At 30.3% G+C, this 11,597-nt stretch overlaps 1 protein-coding gene across 1 annotated transcript in view; it reads right to left on the bottom strand.

Moving 5' to 3' along the window:
* Positions 1-6,511, bottom strand: part of LOC136071355 (equilibrative nucleotide transporter 5-like) — a 7,554-nt gene extending 1,043 nt beyond the window's left edge. Inside the window, exons 1-5 of the mRNA XM_065782530.1 lie at positions 6,470-6,511; positions 6,230-6,334; positions 4,205-4,299; positions 3,689-3,842; positions 1,898-2,003 (exon numbers count right to left, since the gene is read on the bottom strand). Of these exons, the coding sequence (XP_065638602.1) occupies positions 1,898-2,003; positions 3,689-3,842; positions 4,205-4,299; positions 6,230-6,334; positions 6,470-6,511 (502 nt within the window). The remainder of the gene's footprint in view (positions 1-1,897; positions 2,004-3,688; positions 3,843-4,204; positions 4,300-6,229; positions 6,335-6,469) is intronic.
* Positions 6,512-11,597: the final 5,086 nt, after the last annotated feature.

The following is an 11,597-nucleotide window of genomic DNA, read 5'->3' as shown; positions in this document are numbered from 1 at the left end:
TTTTTTATCACTTTGGATTGTTAAATGTTAATTGTATTGCATTATAAAGAATTAAAGATAGTATATAAGAATATACTATTATTATATTACATAGAATGATTTGGATAAGTTAGTGTTTACTGTTATATATTTTATTTTACTTTTTTTTCTCATATAATTTTATTCAACATTTAAATTCAGCCACATCTCCTATATATCATTAAATTATTTATATTTCTCTCCTTTTTATTTTTAAAAAATATAAAATATAATATTTTACCTAAAATAAATAAATAAAATTGTCCTTATTAAGTGAAGTAATGTTAGGGAAACATTCATTCTCACACCCAATGCATCAAAAAAAACTAATAATACATATTTAATGTCATAGAATCATTATCAAATTTTGGATAAAGATAGGTTGCCACGGGGGGAGAGAAAGATAGAGGAGAGAGAGAGAGAGATGGTAAAAAAAAAAAAGACAATACAAAGTAATAAAGAGTAGATAAAGAAAAAAAATCAAGCGTCAATTAGTAACCGTTGATTGGAAACAAAGTGGTTGTAAGGATAAGTAAAAACTAAAATACAGATTATTGTGTTGAGAATATTAAAAACTTTACAGTGTACTAAAATAAACCGTTAAATTCACTTAAAAAATTAAATCAATAATTAAATACAATCATAGTACTAAATTTAAATTTAAAACTAATCAAACTCCAACTATGGAAACCATATTAATCAATAAAAAAAAAAAAAAAAAAAAGATATTCTCTGTAGTAGTAGAAATTACATAAAAAATAAAGTTAGAAAATTTTAAAATTTCTTTTTTGACCTTTCATTTAACCTTATTTATACTATATATATATATATTATATATATAATTTTCATACACTATTACATTCGAAAATCTAATAAACAATGCTACCTCTTATTTAATGTCTTTGTTATGCAGATCATCAGTTAGTAAATATACGATAATGGTAAGAAGCATTGCAAATGAGATCACTAAAAAATATATATAAAATTAATTAGCCACTATCATTATGGAGTAGTGGTTTATAATTTTACGCATCCAAAGAAATAGAATATATAAAGTTTTTTTAAAGGTATGTGTAAAGATTCACATTATATATATGTATGTTTGAATTTGAATATTGAATAAAATAAGATGAGAAGGAAAAAAAAAAAAAAACATAACAATAAACACTAAATTATCCAAATTATGCTATGTAATGAAATACTATTATATTTTTATCTACTATCTTTAATTTTTTATAATGTAATTGGATAAAATTTAATGATCAAAAAGAAATAATAATAATAATAAGAATAAGAATAATAACTTAAAACACAAAACTAAATCGTATCAACCTAAATTAGAATTCTAAAAAACACAAAAATTTATCAACCTTTAGCAGAGATGCAATAAAAATAAAAATCCACCAAAACATTAAGAGAGAGAGAGAGAGAGAGAACATTTTTTGTGAGAGATAACTATGCAAAAAATGGAAGAGAAAATGACAAATTTATAGTAAGAGAGAGTGAATAAGAAGAGACAAATAAAGGAAGATGAAGGGAAAGATGAATAGTGATATTAAAGTAGATGATAGTGGGAAGATGAAAAGGTAAGTGAAGAAAAAACATTGAAGATAGTGTAAATATTTAAAAAAAAAAAAGAGTAAATGTAAAAAAGAATTATAAGAAAGTTGGAAATAAAAAGGAAATATATATATATATATATGTTAAAACTGACAAAGATGAATATGTAAAATTAATAATTTATTTATATATTGTTTTGTAAAAAAAATAATAATAATTATGTGGCAAATTATGTGGTAATGAGATGGCGCAACAAGAGCTCAGCAACAATAAATGTTAAACTTCAGCTTTTTGTAATATATAAATAAGAGCAACATACTAGCCCCCTTGTGAAGCCCATTATGAGTTTTCTCAAAGGATACTTTTGTGAGTAGCCTCAAACCAAAGGCCAGAGCCCCTGATGCAGCTAGACCACCAAGGAAAGACTGCAGAGCATAAAAAATGGACATGTATTAAAGTTAAGGTTAAACAGATGAAGACAACAATGAAAATTGTTGTAAACATTCAGCTCAAATATATTATCGATCCCTATAGTTCTGCCCACGAGAGATTTTATTTCCTAAAGTTTAAAATGGTCACTTTTAGTCCTTATATTAGTGCAATTACATCAGCTTGTGCATAAGATTCCGTCCATTTTACACTTAAAACTTACTTTTTCTATTTTACACTATCATTTTTACAAAACATTCATATAAGTTTATCTATTTTACAAGATATTTCAATAAAATATTCATTCTTCTTTATTTTTTTTATAATTTCTCTCAACTACCCCCATTTACATACACGCTCTCTCTCTCTCTCTCTCTCTCTCTCTCTCTCTCTCTCTCTCTCTCTCTCTCAAAGTGAGGAGGCTATTAACATTAAGTTAGATTGGAAAATTAAGAATAAAAAATGGAAAATCTTCTTACAACTAAGACTAACAAAGTGCTTGCAAAGAAAAGAGTGTATCCAAATATGTTGCGCTTCCTGGTATTAATCTTTGATTCATTGTATGCTAGTATCGCCATTGTTCCAAGTGCGAATGGTTGATAAACAAGCGTAAGTACCCTTGAAGGATGGTATTTCTTCCAAAGAGAGGGAAAACCTTGTAAGTCTAATTAATCTCAAAACTCATCTTACAATAAATCAAATGAAGTAACAATAGTTTTTTCCTTAAACTATTTTGTAAAACAGGAATAACTAACTCCATTTTTAGGCTCTCAGCAATTATAACATAGAACTCATGGTTGAAGAATCATTTTTTTCTTCCCCCCACNAACCTTTTTTTTTTTTTTCCTGATTTGTGCTCTCTCTATGTACCCATATCCATCCATCTCTATACCCGGTCAAATTTACATAGAAAGCTTCACTCCTCAAACAAGACCCAATCTCCAAACAAACACCGATCTCCAGCAAGACCCATCTCTATACCAACATCAGATCGACTCTCCCTCTCGGTCAAATCTTCTAGCTTCGATCAACAAGACCCATCTCGGTCAAGCTCTGATCAAGCAAGACCCACGAGCTCTCGATCGTTCCACAAGCACCAATCAAGACCCACAAGCTACAGTAAGCACCGAATCAACACCCACGAGCTCCAGTCAAGCACCGATCTGTCTCTCTGTTGGTTTGTTTGTTTGGGTTTGTTTGTGTGTGAGTGTGTTTGTGTATCTCTGTGTTGATTTGTCTGTGTAATGTGTTTGTGTCGTGGGTGTGTTTGTGTGCATCTAAGGAAAAAGAAGATGAGGAGATGGAGAAGCCACTGAGTTCATTGTGCACAAAAAGAGAGAGAGAAAAAAAGGGAGTGAACAAGAAATTAATAAAATAATAATAAACACATGCTATAGTAACCGTGCATATATGCATGGTTACTGTAGCAATTGTGTATTTAAACACAAGTTTACACCCACTGATGTGGGTGATTTTTTGCTCAAATTGTGTAAAAGTATTTAGTTTTTCCATTTTGCACACTTATGCACAAGCTGATGTAATTGCTCTTACGTGGCCAAACTAAAACTGACATTTCATCACTCCATAGGGACTAAAAATGACCACTTTAAATTTTAGCGATTATTATCATTCACAGACTAAAATTTAGGACGTAAATAGAAGAACTCTTGAGAATATCAACCTGAATGAATTCAGGGCACATGAAAGACAAGTCTCCAAGCATTCCACCTTGAACATGGGCATCTGCAACTCCCAAACAAGCAGAAAGCACACATAAACCAATAAAAGGTCCAATTCCACCTCCCCTGATGTGCGAAATCCAACTGTCACCCAAACTGTAGGAACACAAAAGTAGGAGGGGTAATACAGTGAATGCAATATGAGAATTACAAGTAATAGATGGCCAAAAGAAGAATCATTTTTTTCTCACCCCCCCCTCCCACCCCAATTTTAGTTTTCTAGCTTTTCCAAGGGCATATATATAATATAAAATATAGACCAAATAAAAGTAAAAAAAAGTTTCAGTTGAGCCTGCCCCTTCTCATACAGTATCAAAATTGAATTTCAAAAAGCTGCAGTGTCTTCCTTGCTTCAAAAGATTAAAGTACTTGTACAATATCTAAAGGGAGCAGTTTTATGCAGTCATCTTTAGCCTCAAAAAATATATTGAAAATAAGCATGACTTACTGGGAACAACTGATAGTAGTAATCTCCAATTGTCAGCATACTACTCCATGACACAAGAGACCCAAGCCCGAGAAAGAAACAAACTACCATTGCTCTATGCTTTCGCTGCTTATTACAGATATTAATCAAATATTAGATATAATGTTCTGATTGAAATAAATTCCACTCAGTCTCTTCTTTGAGAATTTGCAAACTCCCCCAAGTTAATGTTCTAGCAATGAAACAATGTGTGAAGTACAAACCTCAAGCCTTGTTGGAGTCTCAGTTTCTACAGCAATAGTCATGGCTATTTCTCACAAGTCAAGACTCTGCAATAGTTATATACTTTTATTGTGACTGATACTTAAAATGGTCCATTGGAATTTGGAAGCAAACAAAACATTGAAGGAAGAACAATAAACTGAAGAGTTATCATAGCATGATTATGGGAATAAACATCTATATTTATGCAGCCTACTTATGATAAAAAGATAAATGCTAGCATGAGTTTCAACAAGCCTTGTTTATAGGTTTTGAGTAGCAACTAGCTCCTTCCAAGTACAAAACTTTCAAAGAAGATTAAAAAAGGTGGTAGGAATGGCTTTGAGAATGCAAAAGGAGTAAAAACCATGAACCAAATGTTCACTTTTCAATGTATTAAAACAGAAGGCTTCAAATTATACAAAAGGAAATGCATACTATAATGCAAAAGATGGATACAGAAACCTTATCAAGAGTATGGAAGCAAAGAAAGGAGCTTTAGTTAATAGTTATATAGAAGTATGGAGGTGGACTGCAAAGATTGAGAGCAAAAATGTGCGTGGACCATATAATTTTATAAAGAAAAAGAAAAAGAACAAAGATTCTTTTGGTTTAGAATCATGGAAGGACAAAAGGTGGTTGCGATTGATGAATGACTAATGAATCAAAAGGATAGCCAAAGAATCTTGGTGGGTGAGTTTTGACTAGTGAATTAAAGTTTTGGATGATTAGCTCAAATGTATAGTCAATCAATGGAATAAAATTCAGGTATAGGACAAATGTTAAAAGGCAAAGGAATCTACTATAGAAGTAATTTGCCTTTTTTTTGGCTGACAAAACTTCATTTTCAGCAATTTGCTTTAGCCAGTGTTTGATATTGCCATTTCTTAGGAAATTGGGTCAGGGTTTCATACTTTCATATTAAAAAATCTTCATCCCAGACAAGGACATCAACGTGATCATAGTGGAATCTTGGATGGACCGGAGTTGAAGTTTTTAACTAATAGTAATTGTTTTAATTATGTAGACTTTAATAAACCAATAAAAGGTCCAATTCCACCTTCCCCTGATGTGGCGAAATCCAACTGTCACCACAAATGTAGGAAGGGTAATTACAGTGAATGCAATATGAATTACAAGTATTAGATGGCCAAAATTAAGAATATAAAATGGGAAAAGATGTACTTACAACTAAGACTAACAAAGAGCTTGCAAAGAAAAGAGTGTATCCAAATATGTTGCGCTTCCTAGTATTAATCTTTGATTCATTGTATGCTAGTATCGCCATTGTTCCAAGTGTGAATGGTTGATAAACAATCGTAAGTACCCTTGAAGGATGGTATTTCTTCCAAAGAGAGGGAAAACCTTGTGTAAGTCTAATTAATCTCAAAAATCATCTTACAATAAATCAAATGAAGTACAGGATGCCATAATAGTTTCGTCCTTAAAAACTTTTTTGTAAAACAGGAATAGGTACCTCCATTTTTAGGCTCTAAGCAATTATACCATAGATCTATGGTTGAAGAATCAATTTTTTCTTCTCCAACCCTCCCCCCCATTTTAGTTTTCTAGCTTTTCAAAGGGCATATATATAATATAAAATATAAAACAAAAAAAAGTAAAAAAAAGTTTCAGTTCAGCCTGCCCCTTCTCATACAGTATCAACATTGAATTTCAAAAAGCTGTAGTGTCTTCCTTGATTCAAAAGATTAAAGTACTTGTACAATATCTAAAGGGAGCAGTTTATGCAGTCATCTCTAGCCTCAAAAATATATTGAAAATAAGCATGACTTACGGGGAACAATTGATAGTAGTAATCTCCAATTGTCAGCATACTATTCCATGACACAAGAGACCCAAACCCGAGAAAGAAACAAACTACCATTGCTTTATGCATTCCCTGCTTATTACAGATATTAATTAAATATTAGATATAAATGTTCTGATTGAAATAAATTCCACTCAGTCTCTTCTTTAAAAATTTGCAAAATCCCCCAAGTTAATGTTCTAGCAATGAAACGTGTGAAGTACAAACCTCAAGCCTTGTTGGAGCCTCAGTTTCTACAGCAATAGTCATGGCTATTTCTCACAAGTCAAGACTCTGCAATAGTTATATACTATTATTGTAACTGATACTTAAAAATGGTCCATTGGAAGCAAACAAAACATTGAAGGAAGATCTATAAACTGAAGAGTTATCATAGCATGATTATGCGAATAAACATCTATATTTATGCAGCCTACTTATGATAAAAAAAATAAATGCTAGAAAAACTCATGAACCAAATGTTCACTTTTCTATGTATTAAAACAGAAGGCTAGAACTTACACAAAAGGAAATGCAAACTATAATGCAAAAGATGGATATAGAAGCCTTATCAAGACTATGGAAGCAAAGAAAGGAGCTTTAGTTAATAGTTATATAGAAGTATGGAGGTGGACTGCAAAGTTTGAGAGCAAAAATGGGTGTGGACCATATAATTTTATAAAGAAAAAGAAAAAGAACTAAGATCTCAACAACACAAATTGGAACCCACAAATACACAACTCTCAGATAGTTGCGGCAGAAATTTTTTTTTTTTTCAATTCTTCCTCTCCACCGCCAAAATGCTTCTTCCTGGATCGGTCACGCGAAGAGGCAAATCGGTCTCGCGGCAAATGCAGATTTAAAGAAAGAAAGAAACAGAAAAGAAATAAAGAAGAAAGCAGCAGAGGGAAGAACTACGCCTGAAGAAGAAAGAAGGACAAAAGAAGAAAGAGAAGTTGGTGTGAAAAAAAAAAAAACTGTTAGTCTGATTTGATTAGACCATTCACGTGGGTCCCATTTATTTGCTTCGTTTTTATAATAATGCCCTTGTAACCCATTTCTTGTAGTCTGAGAACAAATAAAAGTTGCGATGAAAACATGAAAAAACGGGTAAAATTTTTTTGATTTGATCTTACTTGAAAAATACTTTGATTCGAATTTGATTTTTTTAAATTAAAGAAAAAATGGATTGGCCCGTAATCTGACTTAATTTTTTTCAGGTCAATCCGACCCAAATAACATGTGACCCGCCTCATTAAAAAAATGCATAATTTTTTTTTTTTAAACTACGTCGTTATACACTTAAGTACTAAGTGCATAAAGCACAAAACACCATAGGCAAATACGCAATAGTCAATAGTGAATAAATTATTAATTACAAGAAGAGAAACAATAACTTTTTAGTTTTTACGTGCAATTGGCCTACTTGATTTTGAGGGTTTAGGGCTTCACGAATCACAAAGGACAAAACCAATAAAGCTAAAAGCTTCAGCTCTGCTCCACAGACCACAGAGACATGTCATGAGAAGACTTAGACAACACAACCATTAAAAAGAAAGAAAAAAAAATCTAATTCAATTGACTAGAGTCCAAAGCCAAAATTGTGAGACACATGAAAGAGTGAAGCAAAAATGTGAAGACCAATATCTTGTTACTTTGCTAGTTTATTTATTTTGTTTATTTTAAGATTTATTTGTTTTATTTATTTTAAGATTTATCTTTTTTTGAAATTATAAATTTATAATTATATACATTTTGACAATGAACTATTAATATTGAAGACTTTTTTCATCAGAAATTCATGACTATAAATAATTTTTGTCATGCTTAAAAGTTAAAACTGTCAGAATTGAAAGGATATTAACAAGTGGCATTTAGTGCAATTCATTTGCTTAACTGATTTTATTCATTCTCTCTAAACAGGTTGTTATTGATTTGTTTTTGTCATTGAAAAAAAAAAAAAAAAAACTGCAAAAAATACGGGTCAACCCGACTCCACCCGACCCGCAACCTGATTGACCCGTGACCCGTTTAACCCGCCAACCCGACCTAACCCACCTGTTTTGCCACGTCTTCATGAAAGTTTTCATTACACTGACCCAAATTTTTTAGTAATCAGCTATGGAAATTGAGAATAAAAACTAAACCAAACAAGTTACCTTGAAGTGGGGCCCACAAAATTTGAGAATTGAGTTATGAAAAATGAAAATTGAGGGGCGGTTTGGTTTAGTGTTTTTCATCACCCATCCCTTTGTTTTCATCGCCCATAACTCAAAACTGATGGGTCCCATAACTGTTTGGTTTGTTTGGATTTGTTTTCAGTTTTTGTTTCCATCATTCAATTATCTAATTTTTGAGTGATAAGTTATAGAAACTGAAAACAACTTTTATGTGTTTTTGAGTTATGGAAACAAAGTTATGATGACATTTTGGTAAATACACATATTTGAGGGACCCATAATCAGAGAGTTGTCAAATTCGGTCTGGTGGTCTTTTTTTTTTTTTTTTTTTTTTTAAATTTTTTCATTGGGTTCGGTGAGTTTAGGTGTTGGTTTAGAATAACATAAGATTTAATTGTAAAAATAATTATGCGGATCATTTTTTTTTTTTTACCGACATTCCTGATTACTAATCAGTCAAAATCTCTATTAAAAAAAAAAAAAAAGAATGCATTCCTTCTTCTGCTAAATTAAAATTAGGCAAGGAGAATAAAGCGAATTTCACGTTCTCTTTTTATGTGGATATAATTCAAATATAGAAAATTAAAAGTGAAAAGTACACAATCTTGCATCTTTCGATATTTTTTAGAATCCCCAGTTTTACTAAGACTCCCTACTCCCGGATTGGATTGTAACAAATTTGAGCAGGAAGTTGTAAGAAACTCTTTCTTTATTTATTCCATTTTATGAAATTCAAATTATAAGATAAAAACAAGATAATAAAAAGGCGATTATCATATATATAATATATATATATATTTCATGTAGAAAGATGAAAAATTATTTTTATTTAGTTACATTCCTTGCACTTATTTATTATATATTATATTTTTTATTATATCAACATACTCCTTTCTTTTTATTTTTCTTGCTAAAGTTTTTTTTTTTTTTTTTTACTTGTTGCCTGAGTTTCACTGATTTGGGTTTCTCTTTAAATTTTTAGGAATTGGAACTAAACACTCTCTAGTCATATAGTCACCACCCACGTCCTTTTTTTTTGATAGTACCATCCACGTCTTTTTACAAGACTTTTAAAATTTTTAATATTTTTCTCCAAAGTACAAGTTGTACACGTTTATGGTTGGGAAGCATTCCACTTTTTTCTACTTTTTTCTATGCTATGAGTTATCATGTGCAGGAGTTATTAAAAGTCAGAACCCATGTGAATGGTAGACTATAGTGACAGGTTTACATCAACACTATAGTTACACGTTTACATAAAGCATTCCACTTTATTTTAGTGCTTCTATTTTCAACAATATAGTTACATGTATACATAAAGACTACCTAGTGATTTTTTTTTTTTTTTTGCTTTTTTTTCCCATCCATTTAGATTGTCATTAATTTGTTATATGTAGAGTGTTGTCTTAATTTAATTAAATTACAAGTTTAGGATAATATATTTTGTATTAAAATTAATTTGTTAAGTTATGTGATAAATAATTTTTTATTCCAGAAAATTAATAATTTTTTTATTACAGATCATGTTTTATTTTAATTATAAATTTTTACTAAAAGATTAAGTGATATTAAAAGGAAATGTTAATGAAACTTAAATGTAAATATTTAATTAATAATTTTGTATCAGAGAATGATAAATAGATTCTAAATATAAAAAAATTAAAAGTTAAATAAATATTATCTAATTAATATTTAAATAATTAATAAAAGCCCCGCCTAAAGTTTTCGCCTAAGACTCTCAAATTTGTTGAGCCGGCCTTGGTGCTCGCTAGACTGCTAGTAGTTAGGAAAAAAAAATTAATGAAGCAACTAAACACTAATAATTAATAATTTAATTAACTAATACATTATAAAAGACAAACAAATTAAATTATGTTAGGCTAAACATTAATTAATAATTTAATGATTAATGAAACAACAATTCCACAAATTATAGTTTATAAAAGATAAACAAATTTATGAAACAACTAAACAATAAGAATTAATAATTTTATTAATATTTTAAATGAACTTATAGTTTATTGTACATATACTTTTGTTCATTTCATTTTTTTTTTTTTTCATTTTGAGATTTTTCAGTGTACAGAATGCAAATTTGTTTTGGTTTTAAGATTTTTTTTTTTTTTTTTTTTTTTAAGGCCAAATCCGGTATTTACCGAAACACCCGAAATAGACCGAAATGACCCAAAATTTTTTCAAAGTGGAATAGGAACACCCTGGACAAAATTCCTGGAATCGCCACTATCAGTTACTAATTGTCTTGTTTTCCAATGGCAACCGCATAATTCGAAACTACTTTGAGAATTTAATTTAAAGCTTTAGAGAATCATTTTTAAGCGCAAAAACTTTAGGGATAAAGATGTTTTATCAGTAGGTACAGTTGCTATTTCAACAATGACAAAGTTGTGGCGTTGACATTATCATTGATTCAAATATTCCTAATTAACAAAGAAAGAAACAAGCAAATAAAAACATGTGCTTAAATAATTCCTCAACCTCAACCAATCAAATATGAATAATATGAAGAAGTAAGCCCCACTCTCAAGGTAGGTTCTGCAGAAGAAAAGGCTTCTTGGGGCCATTGCTTATTGCAAATTTTAATATACATTTCTCCTGGTAGCCAGCTCAATGCATCCTTGTCCAATGTCATTTATCTTTCAATAAATTTATGAACAATCTAAGTAATATTATTCAGCGAATCAATAAAAGCAAAGAAGTATCTATGACAATTAACAATATTAAAATTTAAGAACCCAGGGGAGAAGCATAAGTAAATATGTAATCAAATAGAAATATTTTTGTAGAAATTAAAAACAAAACCTTAACAACTAGCTCGACGAGTAGCATAGGTCAGCTAAGCAAGCAGGTTCAATATCCTGAAGAAGCATTTCATCGAACAATTGTGTGTTTGACTTGGTAAAATTGAAGTTTAGAAAATCTTACAAGCAGACAAATATTATTATAAATGAAAAAGAAATAAAGAAATTAAATGCTTCTTGTATTTACTCGAAACACAATATATACTTGAGCAACAATCCTATGAATAAGCCTTTAAATTTAGAGAAATAGAAAGAGGCAAACCTTCTCTAGCATTGGTATCATCATTGAGAAAGGTATTGGGGATTGAAGATGAACCCTCATCATAAAACCCATTGGTTATTCGCCGTCTCCAGGGT

The sequence above is a fragment of the Quercus suber genome, unplaced genomic scaffold (assembly GCF_002906115.3).
Source record: "Quercus suber isolate HL8 unplaced genomic scaffold, Cork oak 2.0 scaffold_305, whole genome shotgun sequence".
NCBI lineage: Eukaryota > Viridiplantae > Streptophyta > Magnoliopsida > Fagales > Fagaceae > Quercus > Quercus suber.
This window is presented reverse-complemented; position numbering and strand designations above follow the sequence as displayed.